Source organism: Puntigrus tetrazona, chromosome 12 (assembly GCF_018831695.1).
Source record: "Puntigrus tetrazona isolate hp1 chromosome 12, ASM1883169v1, whole genome shotgun sequence".
Taxonomy (NCBI): Eukaryota; Metazoa; Chordata; class Actinopteri; order Cypriniformes; family Cyprinidae; genus Puntigrus; species Puntigrus tetrazona.
The window spans coordinates 8,556,080-8,573,399 of record NC_056710.1 but is presented as its reverse complement, the minus strand read 5'-3'; the positions used below and the strand labels follow the sequence as shown (position 1 = coordinate 8,573,399).

Sequence of the window (17,320 nt, the reverse complement as noted above, 5' to 3'; positions counted from 1 at the left end):
TTTGAACAGGACATTTTTATTATGCTTCAGCAATATTAACTCCAGCATGGAAGACGGCACTGAGCAGACGTCTAATACTTCTTTTCTTCACAAAAGGAGTAAAGGAGCTCTATCTGTTCAGCATACTCAAAACCTGGGCTTGAAAGAGAGGATGCAGATTAAATGCATGTCAGTGGCGCATGACTGTTCATTTAATTTATGTTGTTTATCCAACCTGAAACTTACCGACCAGGTGTTTCTAGAATCAGAGGGATATTATCCAGTCGAGGCTCATTAACAATTTCTCGGAAAGCAGTAATGCCGATTTGGCCACATCCAATGTCTTCATGGCGGTCCAGATGGCAGCCTAATTTTCCTTTTTAAACAAAAATTACGCAATCTCAAAAGAAGTAACAAAAATTACGTAATTTGGGATATATTGCTTGTCACACTGTTTGCATATAAATTAAGCCACGCCACAAACAATTACAGCAATAGAGTGCTTTGTTGAAGACTCTTTAACTAAGAAGTTAGCTTCACCCTGGTTATCTCTACAAAATTCTAATATGACTTTTTTAAATCATAGGGGTGCTTTACTGATTTATTTCATGATGTAGAAACATGAAAATATACTGAGTTTGTGTTAAACATCTAATCAAAAACCTAAAAATAGAATTCATCATGGTTCCTACGACAACAACCAAATGAATGTTGAATACCTTTGGAGTCGTTTAGATGAACAGCTCTCAAATAATGCAACCCAACCACACGATCAAATTCATCAAGTATATTCTTCACTCCTTCAGGAGGTGAAATGTCGTAACCTATACAGAAGAGAATCGTCTTAAATCTCAAATATATCTTGCAGAATCTGCAAAATGTTAATTATTTTACCAAAAAGAGGTCACAGTAATGTCAGCTGAGGAACTCATTTGCAATTGTTCAAGAAGAAAACATGATGCATTAACCAGGAGGTTAAAACTTTTTCATTTAAATTGAAAGTAAATTTAAGTTGTGTTTTTTTGTGTTCTGGGAAACATTTAAGCATCCTCTGTAACTTCTGAAGGGCAGTACTAAAAGGAAAAAATCTGATATTTCACCAAAATTAGAAAAATATACACATCTTCATTATGTTCAAAAGTTAATAACTAAATGCATCTTTCTGGAACATCAGTAAATGTTTGAACCTTTCGTAGTAGTTGCGTACGAGTCCCTCAACTGTCATCAGTGTGAAAAAAGGTATCTCAAAATCTGATAGAAATGTTGCTGGGAAAGTATTTGCAGAACCTGGATGTTTTTTTTTAAAAACAGTAGAAAATGTAACTGTTCAGGACAAAGAAAGTCATGGCAACAACAGTCATGGAGCATCTATAGACACAGTTTTGAAAATCAAGTGTATACACGATTCGCAATGCTTATTCTTCAGTGAAAGGAACAGTTTAATTAAATCAGCTATTATTTTGTACATTAACTCATATGTAATATTTTTTTCCCCAAATAATTTGTAGTAATATCTATGGGGCTTCATACCATACCTGCTGCAAAAGCATGGCAAGTGTCCAGACACACCCCAACACGTGTCTTGTCACGCACCTGGTCTATTATGCTTCTCAGTTCACTGAACTGTCCACCTATAGTGCTGCCCTGACCACTCATGTTTTCAAGTACTATTGAGGAAAAAAAGAAAGAAACATTATCCAGCTTTACCAGAGTTTACCAGAAAGCATGAGCACATTCTTTATAAATTATCAGGACTGTATAGTTGACCTGTAATGACAGCAGGGGTTTGCTGGTGTGCGTGGTTAATAGCTTGGGCAATTTTCTCCATGCATTTCTCAGGGGTGGAGTCTATAGAAGCTCCAGGGTGAAAGTTAAACTGGCTGAGGCCCAGTGCACTGCAGCGACTCAGTTCATCCACAAGCATGGCCTGGCTCTTATTGAACACGTCTGGATTGAAAAATGCAGAGTCATCTGACATACAGTCTTTTTATATATATATATATATATATATATATATATATATATATATATATATATATATATATATATATATATATATATATATAAACATATAGAGCTTAGAGTATTAATTATTGGACTGAGCTGTTTTTGAATATGACAACCTTGTGGCTTCGTCTTTAAATAGTCAGTATTTGGTACATGCACAGAACCACACATCAGTACAGTCAGCTCACAAACCTTCTTTGGGGGAACCGCAGTTCATCAAATAAGATCCATGTGGCAGGATGTGTATCGGATCAAAACCATGTTGAGCACAGGCTTCTTGAAATTTAACTGCGGCTGCTGTATCAAGGGCTGGTCTCGTCCAGGATCGCTGAGAGCCCATGAAAAGGGCAAAAGCATGACCTCCCATGGCCACACTTGAGTCGACTGCTTTCCATATTCCTCCTTAAGAATATATTTTTAAAGTTTATATATGTTCAGCACAAACGCCTTATTTAGGAATAATAAATACATTTTTTGCTCACCTGATATTGAGACATGAGCGCCTATGTATTTTGTCCTTGGCTTTATACTCCTTTTTCGTGCCATTTTTTCTTCTCTGCTGCTGCCATCTGATGGTTCTGCATCAGAATGTAGTTCCTTTGTTTCAGGAGCCTCCTCTGTCTTTCTTTTCTTCTTGCCTTGTTTTAGTGGGGCCATATTTTTCTGAGTCAAGAACAAACATGTGGTTAGTCATTCTTGTTGAACACCATGAAAAAATAAACTATACTCGTGAAAACATTACTACCACTTCAAACTTGAATTCAGGGATCCCAAGAGATCACAAGAGCAAAAACTGTAAAAAAAAAAAAAAAAAAAAAAAAAAAGAAACACGAATGTAGCATTACTATTGTTTCTTTTACGTTCTAAAACATAACTAGAAACCATGAATTAATCATGATTATTTTATTCAATGGACAGTTTCATACAGTGGGTGGATTAAGTATTTTTACAAATATTTTATTTTATTTCTTTCAAATTTTTATTACAATGTCGCCATAAAAAACAATGTTTTAACTGTACAAACATGTTGTAATTTATGTTTTGTTATACCCTATTAAATTTATGTTTTTTGCAAAGACATCAAAACCAAAAAAATCTAAATTCAAACCATGAAATTGATAGCCAACGGTAGCCATTTAACTGACGACGCATGAGAATTACGTACCTTATGCGCGCAAAGAACAACCATGCAAAAACTGCTAGACCAGTAAAGTAAACTGTTAATTTTTATTATAGAAACTACTAATTAAAGAGTTATTGGACTTTTAATATTGAAGGTCAAAAATCTCCCTCGGCTGCCCCCCTTCCGTCAGATCTGTCCAGACACACACATTCACACCGAGCAGTAAAATGGCCGACCGTCAACCAACTGACTTTACAGCGCTTTAAACATAGATTCCGCCTCTTTCGTTTACATTGTCGTATTTCATATTTAAAAACTATAGAAGGAGTGTTTTCGTGACTAGCTATTAGATTTTGATGGAGTGTTGCATTTCACGTTGCCTCAAAACCCAGAAATTCGCACTTAAGCACTTTAGCTGTAGCTAGAAGACTAGCTGCGGTGCATGTAATTCCTGAGGTAAGTGCTTTGTATTAAACAGCGAACCATATAACATGTTGTTTGTTAATATTGACAGTAGTATGCGTTTGAAAAACCGCAGTAGCGTGAAAGCGTTTGCGTGTGCTACAGTTTTTCCTCGTCGACATCTGTTAGCCACTAGCTCGGTTGCTAGTTAAATTAGCCAGCCAGCTAGTTAGCATCTGTCTGGTTGCAACTTTAGCTTTCCGCTGGTCGATCGTAAAAACGTGATTGTGCTTATTTAATACCTCGCTAATTAATCCAGACAGCGTTTGCATTGAATTAAACTAAATATTAGCTGGCTTTGTGGATTTGGTGGGTAACAGTTGATGTATCCCGTCTCATAGTCTTGGCTCGGCATTGCTTCCAATATTTGATAAAATGCATTATTATGCATGTCTAGTTTGACAGTTGCTTACCCTTTTGTTTTTTCTTGTGATCCGTATGCAAACAATCGGCGGATTTGGGGGGGATTTAACAAAACTACCTAAGATTTACGTTTATGTGTCAATTTCACTTGCTAACAAACTAGCTAACTCGGTAACATGCATCCGAGTTTGTCAGAACCACAAAAGCATACGACTTAACTCACTAATTCAGTTTTTGCCGTTAAACACTCGCTTTGATGCTTGTTTTTGCACGAATCGTTCGAATAGCTGACGTATGGAATGTATGTTATATCATATATTGCACCGAAGGAAATGGGCGGGTGAAGGGAGCCCCTCTGTCCGACAACTCTGCCCTGCCAACTGCAGGCTCACAGACGGATAGCAGCAGGAGTTTCTCCCATAAAGAAGATCATGTATGATTTTAATAGGCATAACTTTTAATTCGCGGCATATGCGAACTCAGGCTGCGCCTAGAACAGCATACCATTGATGTTACATATACAGTGATTTGTGATATCATGATCATGTGTTTGGTGCCGCTGTTGTGTCTCAGGCTGTTATGCATTTGGTTTGGTAACAAGGCAGCACCTCTTGTCTGGACTGGTTGAAGGTGATACTCCACAAAATCGTACATTTTCCAGATATTTGCTCAAGCGTACTTAGATAAAAAATAGGCCTATTTGTTTTATGCAAAGGTTTTACAGGTAACCATGTTTGTTTGTTTTTTTTAACTGCATTATCATGATTTTTATTTATAATTTTTTTTGTAGGAAGGAGCATCAGGAAAGGGAACAGCAGTTCATGGAAGACAAGAAAAGGAAAAAGGAAGATAAAAGGAAACGGGAAACCTCGCAGAAGGTGATTGTTATATTATGTAAAAATTAATCGTGTTGGGTTATAAAATTATAGTAAATAAATGCACATCCTGGTAATACATGTGGCAACTATGTGGGTGTGCCTTAAATTAGAACATTTTGAAGTGTCTTTTTGGCTTATGTATATAGGATCGATTCAGCATCTTGTTACTAGTTTGAAAGTCATCCAACCAATACTGAAATTAGTATCAGAAATAAATGTAAATAGTAAAAAAAAATGTAAAGTAATTTATGTGCTTGTCTATATTCTATTTTTTTTTTAGTATTATTATTTGTAATAGACCGTTGACACCAAGAACACTAAGGTCCTGTTTACACTAGTGCATTTTGTTTTAAACAGTCTCTACTTGCGTTTTCACTACATTTCAGAAGATTCCCAGTTATTTAGGAGGCGAGCACACCGTGGACCATGTGCTTGTAGCAGTCGAATAGGGAATCTATATACACATCTATGGGTACAACAATGTGCATGATGTCAAGGATACACAGAGCTAACATGGGCATCCACCCAATTGTTTCAAAGTTTTTAAATCTAAAGTGGGACCTGCAGCATTTTTTAAAAGTTAACATTTTGTTGGTGGAAAAAGCTAGAGTAGTGTAAAAAAAACAGGCGTAACCACAGCAAAAGTGCATTTTAAAATGACAACGCATTAGGGTAAATGTAACCAAACTTTATTAGCATCCAGACCAAAGGCCAATATTCTAAATGTGCGCTGCAGCTATGTCTGCTGCTTTTAATACTTAAACTCACTGAAGTTGGATGAATTCTGGCTCTCAGTGTTTTGGAATCAGAATCAGCCATTCAGCAGCTTCACAATATCTAACCTGCTTGTCACGAATCTGTTGTGAAATAAAACTTTGCAAACGTTGTTCTGTACTTTTGAGTCATTTTAATTATACTCCTTTTTTTCCTTGTTTAGGTTGCAGAGCAAAAAAATAAAGGTAACTACATTCTGTTGTTTTTTTAAAGTATTTTATAATAGCGTTTGCTGTTTTAATAGTGTCTTTCATGTTTGTACTATGTATTGATACCCTGAAAGTTACAAAGATAATGTGTCGAACACATGAAAAAGTGTCACTGTTTTAATGTGTATAATCTATTTATTCTTTCCTTTACCTGAATGTAGCTTTTTTGCCGTTCTTCTCTCATTTCCTCCTAAATTTTCCACTACACAGTGCCAGAATTGACCAAGCCTCCATCTGCACAGTCTCCTGCCACCCCCAACTCAGCTTCCCCCAGCCCTGGCCCCGTCCCCTCTTCAACCCCATCCGCTGCCACCCCGGCTGCTGGCGCCCTCCCTCAGGGTGGGAACAATGCTAAGCGGCCGGCGGTGGCCAACGGACAGCCCTCCCCCGGCACACAGAATTCTCAGCGCTACATGCCCCGTGAAGTGCCCCCTCGATTCCGTTGCCAGCAGGACCATAAAGTGCTACTGAAGAGGGGCCAGCCACCACTGTCCTCCATGCTGCTGGGGGGAGGCAACAGCGGGGGAGACAGCCCCAATGAAACAGTGGCTTCTGCCTCAGGTAAGAATCAAGTAAATCATCTAACTAATGGAAAAAGTGGAACTTTGTTGTTGTTTACATTTTAAGTTTAATTTCATTTGGACCAAACACAATGCAAGGTATTGTACAAGTCTGTATCAAATTTTTGAATTCTCATTGTGTCTTACGTACTTGTAATATATTTATATATTAGTGTCATACATTTATTTTGGAAGTAGGTTACACCTCACTGTAAAAATGCATTTCTTCTGAGAAACACTATAGATATTTTGATAAATCTGTTTTCTCTTTTTTTCAATACAATGAATGTCCCAAGTTCCAAATGTTGTGAGTCCAGAATTATTTTAAAACACAATGACATAATTGTATGGACAAAAGCAGTTTTTCAAAATATCTTATTTTGTGTTTCACAGAAGTCATGCAGGTTTGGAATGGCATTGGTAAGTAAAGAATGAGAGAATTATTGGTTTAGCTCATGCTCTTGTAGGTTGTGTGTCATAAGATTTTTTGAAGTTCATGAAAAGTTTGGTGTTTTGTTTTCAGATCCAAGCCAGGGCCCCGTGGGTCCAGCTGCTCCCTCACTGCCCCATACGTCATCCTCCTCATCAATCGCTGCTTCTTCTTCTTCTTCAAATTATGCAAATTCCATGTGGGGGACCAGCTCTGGCAGCCAACCCCTCTCTCAGGGCAGGGAAAAGGTGATAGTGGACCGATCGGACCTGGAGGAATGGCCCAGTATTGCTGCTGGGGATGGGTCAAAGGCGGGGGATACAGCAGGTACTGGAGGTGCGGACAGTAGTGGAATTCTGAACTGCAGCACCTCGTGGGGTGAGAGGCATCTCCAGCAGCAAGCGAAAATTGTGGGAGGAGGAAACGGGAGGAAAGGAGTGAATTCCGGCAGCCCCTCCCCACCCACATCCTCCGGTTCACCCAATGAATGTATGCAGCCTGGTAGTGTTTGGGCTTCATCCTCCCATGAACTCATAGGGGGGAATGCAGTAGCAGCAGGCTCATTGCCCCCCATATCCAAAGCTGCCCCTCTACCAGGGAGCTCCGATAGCTCCCTTGGTGTCAGCTGTGGGATTCCAGGTGCCAATTTTTCCCCTAATGCCAATCCCTCTGCTTGGCCAGCCCTGGTACAGGAAGGGGCTGGGACAGTTGCAACAGAGGGTGGCTCCTCTTCCCTCCAAAGCTCATCTTTGTCTGCCAGCAACCCTCTTTCTGTGAATCAAGCCTCTCATCAGCACCAACTTCACCAAATGCAATCCAGAGACAGAGAGCCACCCTGTGGAGAGTGGGGTGGTGCAGCACTGGAACCAGGAGCAGGACCAAAAAACACAGGAGTGGCAGAGGGGGCTGATATGGACTCTGGAAGCACAGGTGGAGGGGATGGCTCCGCTTCCTCTTCCTCCTCCACCAGCTCATCATTGTGGAGAGCTCAGCCTTTCCCTGCAAACTCCAAAACGGGTGCCTCAAGGACTGAATCTTGGGAGGATGGAGCAGGAGGGAGCTCCGTGTCTGCTGAAGGTGGGAAAGCATGGGGTTTTGCCAGTCAGGAGGATCGAGGAGATTTGACGGGGGCAAGTGCGTGGGGAACAGGAAGTGGGGGTCAGACCTCCGGGGTATCTCAGGGAGCGTGGGGTGGGGACCATGTTTTGGTTGGGGAGTGGGGGGTGTCCAGTGGTGTCGGGGGTGTCAGCAATCCAAGTGGGAAAGACGGTTCGAGCAGTAACAGCAGCAGCAGCGGCGGCAGTGTCGGTAACCCGACGACTTCCTCCTCCACACCTTCAACTATGACAAGAGCTTGGGACAATCAGAAAGGAGTTGGGGATGTAGGAGCAGGAGACTTGAGTGAGTGGGGAGGCCAGGGTAGCAGAGGTGGGGGAGGTACCTCATCCTCCAGTGGTGGAGGAAACTCCAGAAGTGGCAATCAGCACCATGGCCACCACCGATCTCATCAACCTCCCAACCCTGAAGTGGCCTTACAGAATCTGCTTAGCCGGTCTGACCTGGACCCTAGAGTGCTGTCCAACTCTGGTTGGGGTCAGACGCAAATCCGTCAGAATGTGGCGTGGGATTTGGAGACAAGTGGTGGAGCGGCGGCACCAGGTGGATCAGACTCCTCCTCATCTACAATGACTGCACCTGCCCATGCTCAACCATACTCTGGTTTGTCTGGCACTACAACTACTGATCCATCTTCCTCCTCTCTGCTCCAAGGTCCAGCTCTGAATGCCAACTTGAACTCCAACTCCATCCTCGGGCCACCCGCTGTTTCACCTGGTGAAGGTTGGGATAACAGTAGTAGCAACAGCAGTTCTTCTTTGCATGCTCGAGGCCCTCCACCCTCGGGTGTCAATATCCAAAACCCTGGCGTCTCACAATCTGTAGGTGGTGTAGGTAGTTCAGCTGGTGGACAAGGCAAGCCATCCGGGGGTTGGGGAGGGACTGCTTCATCAGAAGGCCAAGGAAAAGGTTGGGAAAGCGAGGCACATGAATGGCGAGACCCTAGAGCAGGAAGCTCGTCAGGCAGGTGGGGAGATTTCCAAACAAAGGGTACTCCATCAACTGGAGGAAGTGGCTGGGGAGACAGACAGGAGGAGAAAGGAACAGGAGGTTGGAAAGAAATGGGACGGGGGGATGCGAGCAATTGGGGAACCAGAGGTAGCAGCGACTGGGGAGAGAATGATCCCAAATCATGCAGTGGGGGCTGGGGGGAAGGGAAGAGTGGTGGAGGTACTAGTGGCGACTCAGAAGTGGGTACATGGGGTAATTGGGATGAGGGAGCTCCTAGAGCGGCATGGGGAACTGGTGGTACAGGAGCGGGTGGAGACATGGGTGGCAAATCTCACCAAGGCTGGGGTGGGAAGATGCACCCGTCACAGATGCCAAACAGCCAATCGGCCTCACAGAAAGGCCCGGCACAACAGCAGCAACAACAATCACAGCCTCAGCAGTGTCAGCCGGTGGACACAGGGGCCATGCAAGGGGGCTGGGGGAGACCAACAGGTCCTTCAGCCCAGAGCCAAAGTTCAGGGTGGACTTCAGGGCCCATACCCCAACTTCCCAGTGGCTCTGGAGACACTTCAGAGCCCAGTGGTTGGGAGGAGCCTTCTCCACAGTCCATCAGCAGAAAAATGGAGATTGATGATGGAACAGCTGCTTGGGGTGACCCCACCAACTACAACAAAAGTGTCAACTTGTGGGATAAGAACAATGCCCCGTCTGGCCAGGCACAATCAGTGTCCCCTCAGCAAGGACCCCCAACCCTACAGCAACAGCCTCCTGGTAGAATGCCAACAGGCCTTGGGAATAGGGACATGAACCTTGCACATTCAACAAACAAGGGGCCAATAGGTAAGAACATGCATTTTCTTTTGAATTGTCTATTTTAATAAGAATTCAGTGCTGCTTTTTTAACCTCTTTATGAAATATGAAAGTCACGCCAGTTTTAAGGACCTAATTTTTTTTTGTTGCATGAAATCATTGTCAGTGTAACAGAAGCCCAAACTTGAAAAGTTATTTAATTTGAAATTTAAAGAGTAAAGGTAATAACATTAGATATTTTAGACTTTTGCTATTTGCTTTCAAATACTATAGAACCATATTTTTTTAAAGTGTTTCCTTTGTTTATCTTTTAGCTTCTTCTGTATGGGGAGGTAGTGGCTCTCCTTCCAGTCCATGTGTGGACAATGGTACTGCAGCCTGGGGTAAACCTACTGAAGCACCCACTAGTTGGGGTGACACTGATGACAATAGCAAGGCACCAGGTTGGGGGGATCCCTCTACTAATCCAGTCAAGTCTGGTGAGTATTTTGTGCTATCAGTAATAAAAAAAATGTGTTCCGAATTAATTCATACTTCTGAGTGTTTTAAAGTATTTTTAAAATTATTTTTAAAATTATTTTTACAGGTTCAAAGTCTATGCAAGAAGGTTGGGGTGAAGGAGAGGGATCAGTCAGTGCATCGCGTCACTCCAGCTGGGAGGAGGAGGATGAGAGTGGTGGTGTATGGAACAGCACTGGTTCTCAAGGCAGCAGCTCCTCTTACAATTCTGGAAGCTGGGGAGCCAAGAAGGGCAACAAGGTATGTCAGTGGTCAGGCTAGTGTCAATATTCATGCATAGCATAGTTACTACTGATATCTAGTTACTAAACTTTCTGTATAATTATCTTTAGGGTACCTTGAAGGGTGCAGGTGACTCTTGGATGAACCCAATGGCAAGACAGTTTTCAAACATGGGGATTCTGGTAAGAAATTATGACAGGATTGTCTTAGATCCAGAATTTAACCTTATTTTAATGTAATCAATAAGGTTTATTAATGTAATGATTTGTTGATAGGGAGAGGACCCCAGTGGTCGTTCTTTGGATCTTGCCCCTGGTCCTCCACAGGACAAAAAGCTGGAAGGAGAGAAGCGTGGCATGGGCTTAAATGAGTACAATGGAGAGATGCGTAAAGGAGGACGTGGAGGGGGAGCAGGAGTAGTCTTCCGTTCACCTGGTTCCAAAGAAGTGGGGGCATGTGAACCTGGGCCTTATTATGACAAGGTATTTGTTTCTTCTTAGTTGTCTAAAAATGGTAATCTGAACCTCTGCTGTCACTGAGATTTACTGAGTTTTTTTTATAATCTTCCATCCCATCTTTTCTTCAGGCGAGTGGTCAGTTGTTTAGTAGCGGAGGTGGGATGGCACCGACAAGGCATCAACCAGGGGTGCCTCCCATCAACCCATCAGTACGAGCGCAAGTGCCTCATCAGTTCCTGTCACCGCAGGTACTTAATAATGCTGTGTCCTGGTTAATATTACTTTAGTAGTTTGCAAGATGTTGACACAAGTCATTTCAGAAGCAGACATTTATTTTTTTTTGTCTTCAAAGTACTGTGTACTGAATGTTGCCTAATAGAATTTCACACTGTCTTTAGGATAAATTCCTCTTAACTACAGAAATGCAGCTGTGATCTTAGTCTAATTGGATCTTTCTGTTGCAGGTGCCAGGCTCTGTGCTGAAGCAGATGCCTCCTCCCAGTGGAGGTGTTGGAGGTGTTGGGGGAGGCATCTTTCCTCCACAGCTTTCCCCACAGCACATTGCCATGCTCAGCAGCATATACCCCCATCATATTCAGTTACAACTGGTGGGTAGTGTCATCTGTGCTGGCTACTCACAATACACTCACTACAGTTGTTTGTTTTCTTTTGACCTTGTGTCTTGTGCTTTCTTTCAGGCCTGTCAGCTGCTACTTCAACAGCAACCACAGCAACAACAACAGCAGCAACTGCTGCAGAACCAGCGCAAGTTCCCCCCAAACATACGTCAACAAGCAGACCAACAACAGGTCTTGAACTAATTTTTACTAAACTTACTAAATTTGACTCTTAAAATTGCAGCACATTGTTTTCTGATGCTTCTATGGTGATTAGGTGCTTGCAGAAAAACTCGGAACTTATTTACTTTAGTTTAATTTAGTTTTGCATTATTATGTGTGGAATTTATATTTAATGGCTTGATCAAGCATGATTGTCTTCTTGTATACTTAGTCAAGTAACACTTTTTTAAACAAGCAGACTGCCAAACACCCCTTTTACTTGCATATAAATAGTCTCGATGTTTGCTGTAAAATGTTTTACAGCAGTGTTTTGCTTCAAAATCAGACAACATAGCAAGACAAACAGCAAGATGCTTATAATGTGAAAATGAAATTGAATTTGATATTGATATTCACTGATATTGAATCACTGTTTTTTTTTTGTTTTTCTCCAGCTCGCCAGAATAATGGCTGTTCTTCAGCAGCAGAGACAACAGCAGCAGCATGTAGGAGGCCCAGGAGGTGGCTCCAAACTATCTCCTTCTCACCTTGGTGGTAGTGGTCCAAAGATGCCAATGTCGGACCCCCTCTCACACCCTGGCTTGGCAGGATCTGTTGCAGACCTGCATCAAAAATCACAAGGAGCTTATTCTGGTGAGTCTGTTTTAATTGTAAAGAGCCCTGCAAGGGTGTCTTGCATGTTGGGAACTAGATGTAGTTGTGTTTTTGTAAGTTGCTTTCTGTTTTATTGTGTCTTGAAGGGTTTGGACCTGGAGTAAGCCTCTCTGGTCTGGAGTTGGGTCCCATGGTTGGAGGCCCAGCTGGACTTAAAGACAGTGGGGGGCAGCAGTCTCGTTTTAAGTGGATGATGGAAGGGCATTCCCCAGCCCCCTCACCTCCTGATAGCGCTCTCCATAAAAATGGTGCAGTTCTTTTTGTGACAACTTTAGGATATGTAAAGGAAGTGTGAAATGTCTGTTGCAAGTTTGACAGTAACTGACCTTGCAGAGTATTCTAACCTTGTTTCTCTGATATATAGGTCCCATTGCTGCTCCTCTCAAAATGAGAGGCGGTTCCCCATATTCCCATATTGAGATGCTGGGAGGTGAGGGTCTGGGTGTGCCTCCACAGGGGCCGTCGGATCACTGGCACAGAAGTCCTGGAAACAAGATGGGCGCCAAGACTGGCACATCCAGCTGGCCTCCAGGTAAACCGTGATGTACATCTGAATATTTCTTTTGTATCTTGTGAGTACTTGTGAGTACATCTACTATGAATTACGGCTGGACAATATATTAATCGATATATTCATGGTCATCTCACCTAAGGCTCTTTGTATTAACTGCCGCTCCATTTGAAAACAGGTGATGGAGATTTACCGAATCAAGGAATGGGCTTTACTAATGAAAGGCGTTTGAATATATCAGTAAATATACACCCAGCCCTACTATGAATATGATTTTTGTTTCAGAGTTTCAACCAGGAGTGCCTTGGAAAGGAATTCAGAGTGTAGACCCTGAATCTGACCCTTATATGACCCCTGGAAGTATGCTGGGCTCATCAATGTCAAGCCTCAACGACACTGAGCACCAGTTGCTAAGAGACAACACAGGTACAGCTCCCTACTCTTATAAATAATTGTGTTGAATGGGAAGTACATGTAACTGTGTAGACAGTGGTGGTTGTGTCCTTTTTGTTTTATAAAAATATGAATTGCATTGACCAAGGCACATTGAGGATATAAAATTTTTCAACAACCATGTTTTGTTTTTGTTTTTTTTAAGGACAATTAAATTATTTTACAGAACTAATTCTTTAGTTTTCACAAAACTAATTTTAAGCATTTAAACTTAAATATTCAGATCAAAATGTTTTCTAAGATCATAAAGAATGTTTGATTGAATTAGGCGTGTTCAAACATCTGACTTGTGTTTGAGGACACTGATTTCTTTCTTTCTTCAAGGGTAGTTCCTCCTCTACAGACACACAGAGCTAGGCTTTGGATTTTAAATGTCATTTACATAGTCATGTAAATACTAACAAACAAGTCTTGTATTTTGCATGTGTTGGCATAGAATCAAATCCCTCCCTCAACACCTTGCTGCCTTCACCTGGTGCCTGGCCTTACAGTGCCTCAGAGAGCCCCCTCAACAATGCACACAACCCAGGTAACAACAAAGCAATCTTCTCACTAGATGGTACTACTTACTTGATTTGAATTACTGAATTCCATCAACTCTTTGTTTATTCCTAGTTTGAATACATTGTGATTTTTGTTACTTGTTCTCATAGCTAAGTACACAGACTACAAGCCCAGCTGGCCACTTGAGCCTATAGGGCACAACAAGCCTTGGAAGACCAATCGCAACAGCTCTCATCTGCCACGCCCACCTCCTGGACTGACCCATCAGAAACAGCCCTCTGTTTCTCCCTGGACGGGAGGAGGCCCACGATTGGGTAGAGGCTGGGGTGGCACTGGAGGCGGTCAAGAAAACAGATTTGGGCCTGGTAATACAACACCTTATAAAACAGAGCTGTAAAACAGTATTGAAAATCACAGGTGGTAAAATGACATTTACTAGTAAATTCTCACACTTAATCTGTGGTAGGTTCTGCATGGAGTGATGGAGGAGCCTCTAAGGGGAGCTGCTGGCTGGTGTTGAGTAATCTTACCCCTCAGGTATCTATGTAATGAATTGTTTTTTTTTTTTGAATGTTTGTTTCATTTAGGTTTCTAATTTCATTGCAAATGATTTTTATTATTTGCAGATTGATGGCTCCACTTTGAGGACTATCTGTATGCAGCATGGTCCGCTTTTGACCTTTCACCTCGGTTTGACTCAAGGTAGTGCTCTGATTCGCTACAGTACTCGCCAAGAAGCAGCCAAAGCCCAGAGCGCACTTCACATGTAAGTGTCTGAATCTATATCCTGAGTAATTCTCACATTTTTCATAAATGTGTTTTTCACATTTTAAAGCTAAAAAGTAATTTTTTGAGCATTTAAAATAAGTTTAAGCAAATCATATTGTGATTTGCTGATAAAGGCGATAACATTGTGAGCTATAACGTCACAACGATGAGAAGCAGAGGTGCAGTTGTTAGAAGGAACTGTGAGAGATAATGTGAAAAATGAAGTTGAAAGTTTCACTAACAGGCAGTTATGAGAAATAGTTATGAGTGATATATAGTCACAGTTGTTAAAAATTGTCTTTATTAAGAAACGGGCTAAACTGCAAGAAATTGAAAAAATAAAGTTAAAATGTGAGATTTTTTTTTTACTAGAAACAGCTTCCTAACCTTGTATACATCTTTAATCTATGAAAATTTCTCCCAGGTGTGTTTTAGGTAACACCACAATCCTGGCTGAGTTTGTGAGCGAGGAAGAGGTTGCTCGCTATTTTGCACATACTCAGGCTGGAGCTGGTGGAAGCGGCAGTGGAGGGACTGGAGCTAGTGGCGTGGCTGTCTCTGGGCCGGCAGGTGTGACAGGGTCACCGGGGGCCGGGGCCGTGGGTACCATCAGTGCTGGGAGTGGTGAGCGAGAACGACCCGGAGTGGGGAGTTTGTCAACAGGTGGAAGCAACAACGCCGGCGGAACCGGGCCCTCTGGCTCAACCTGGCAGAGTTTAGAAGGTACAGGCAGCTCTCCTGACCCTGCCTCTGCCCAGGGAGCGGGCCTAAGTATTTTTGCCCAGTGGAGCAGCAACAGTGCGGGCGGAAGTGTGGGTGGCAACACTGGGGGCGTTGATCCTGGCAGGGCAGGGTTGTGGGGCGGCATGACTCCAGGGTACACAAGCAGCAGTCTGTGGGCGTCTCCAGCCATGGAAGATCGGCACCAGATGAGCAGCCCTGCAGCACTGTTGCCTGGAGACCTTCTGGGAGGAGGTGCAGACTCTATCTGACTGATGCAGACAAATACACATGCAGCAGCAACATACACACACACACACACACACACACACACATATAACAGATATATAAATATAACAGCTATTCTCCTATATTATCACAGGTGCAGGAATATAGGATACATTAATCAGAATACAGGCGACTTGTGTACATGCCATCTGTCACTCAGAAGGGCGCATAATGCATAAATATACATCCAAGTATTTAGTATACATTATAACACCTATGTAGAAGAGATATAAAGGTAAGCACTCAAACATCAGATGCCAATAAACACTTACTAAGTGCTGAGAAGCAGACCGATTGCATTATGAATCCTAGCAAAATGCATTAATACAAAATTATATAGACGACACTGGTTCCAAATGTACACACACTGTCATTTTTACCCATAGCAGTGTTTTCGAGCTCCCCATAACCCGATCTTCACAACACGGAAGCGTGGAGGAGCAGTGTGTGGAAGTCAGTCAGTACTTATACACGCGTACGCACACACAAACACATCCCATTTCTTCTTACTCTTAAATGAAGACTTCAGCAAGACTTGAACAGGACATGCAAACAGTTGGACTTAAATACTGACTCAACTGGATGAATCCTAAATCCTTGAGGTCATAAAGATCACACTCGCATACTGAGACGCTCTCACTCAGGCGTGCACTGTAAAGGAGAAACCAGACAAAAAAAAAAAAAAAAAAAAAAAGGACAAAATATGCATCATTCAATGTTCGTTGAACGCTCACGTTGTTACAGCTCCATTTTCATGCAGACTTAAATTACTCAAACACTGTTCTGATGTCTGACAAACTGTATCTTGTTGTCTTTATTTTTTTTTGGTTTGTTTAAATGGTGAAATCCAGATTTTTTTTTTTCCCAAACGCTGACCTCGTTTTTTTTTTTTTTTTTCCTTAATTGAGTATGTTGTCATAATGACGATCACTTGGATGTTACTTAGCTGTACAAGGTGCCCTTTCTACCTGTGCGTGCATGAGTGAAGTCCCAGGTAATGGAGGCGACGTTCAGAGTGTTTGTGAGGCATCGATGAATGTGTGGCAGCCAGAGATTAACAAGCGTGGTGTATTTTCAAAGATCAGTGCTGGATTAGGGCGGTGAGTAAATGTATGAGTGACAGCTTATTTCAGGTGTTTGACGTCTACGTGTGCATGATACGTATGCAGGTGTGGCTGTGTGTATGAGTGTGACAGCAAGTTCAAGAACATTGGCACTAATTAATATTTCTTAAGTTGTGGTTTTAGCAGCCTTTTTTTGTTTTATATATTGTCTGAATTGCAATAATTATAATAAAGAAAAAAGATTTTTTTAGAAGATGCAACCAACTGAAGGCATTCATACTGAAACATGAAACATGCCAAACCTTATTGTACCAAGCTGAGCTGGATGGGTGTTTTAGGAACACTTAAAAAGTTACCAGTTGTTTATTTTTGTTGTTGTGTACCATTATAAATTAAGGCGGGCTTTATCACTCGTGTTCAGGTTTTTTGTTTCTGATTTTACAAAAGAAATTAATTTAAAAAAAAAAAAAGAACAAGACAATTAATAAAGGTTGAATTTAATTTTGTTGTCAATTGTGTGCGTTTTCTTTTTATTTATTTATCCCTTTGTTACTTCTGTTTAATATTCTCACAGCTGGAATCCACACTTCAAATAGATACATTTGTTTATTCCTTGGTAGATTTTTTATTTTTTTTTAACCATGTTGATTCACTGTACACAAAAATATTTAAAAGCCTCAGTTTTCGGGCTTGGTA

At 41.9% G+C, this 17,320-nt stretch overlaps 2 protein-coding genes across 6 annotated transcripts; one reads left to right on the top strand and one right to left on the bottom strand.

The window, feature by feature from the left end:
- On the bottom strand, positions 1-4,622 carry si:ch211-141o9.10 (probable endonuclease 4). Of its 5 annotated transcripts, XM_043253208.1 has the most exons (9): positions 3,985-4,622; positions 2,732-2,779; positions 2,469-2,649; positions 2,179-2,388; positions 1,747-1,926; positions 1,515-1,646; positions 699-803; positions 226-355; positions 1-138 (listed from the first exon to the last, which is right to left on the bottom strand). In XM_043253208.1, the coding sequence occupies exons 3-9, from the start codon at positions 2,641-2,643 to the stop codon at positions 72-74; spliced, it is 999 nt and encodes a 332-aa protein (XP_043109143.1). In that variant the 5' UTR covers positions 2,644-2,649; positions 2,732-2,779; positions 3,985-4,622; the 3' UTR covers positions 1-71. The 5 variants fall into 5 exon arrangements, with proteins under 5 accessions (XP_043109143.1, XP_043109145.1, XP_043109142.1 ...); XM_043253210.1 differs by lacking the exon at positions 2,732-2,779 and having other exon boundaries at positions 4,158-4,622; XM_043253207.1 differs by lacking the exon at positions 2,732-2,779 and having other exon boundaries at positions 3,985-4,621.
- tnrc6ba (trinucleotide repeat containing adaptor 6Ba) lies at positions 3,326-17,125 on the top strand. The gene is made up of 22 exons (XM_043253204.1): positions 3,326-3,565; positions 4,725-4,812; positions 5,750-5,771; positions 6,006-6,356; positions 6,749-6,775; positions 6,879-9,692; positions 9,978-10,142; positions 10,250-10,422; positions 10,515-10,586; positions 10,680-10,886; positions 10,991-11,110; positions 11,327-11,470; positions 11,561-11,671; positions 12,097-12,295; positions 12,403-12,564; positions 12,681-12,848; positions 13,113-13,253; positions 13,717-13,809; positions 13,934-14,149; positions 14,251-14,321; positions 14,411-14,550; positions 14,977-17,125. The coding sequence occupies exons 2-22, from the start codon at positions 4,756-4,758 to the stop codon at positions 15,542-15,544; spliced, it is 6,021 nt and encodes a 2,006-aa protein (XP_043109139.1). The 5' UTR covers positions 3,326-3,565; positions 4,725-4,755; the 3' UTR covers positions 15,545-17,125.
- Positions 17,126-17,320: the final 195 nt, after the last annotated feature.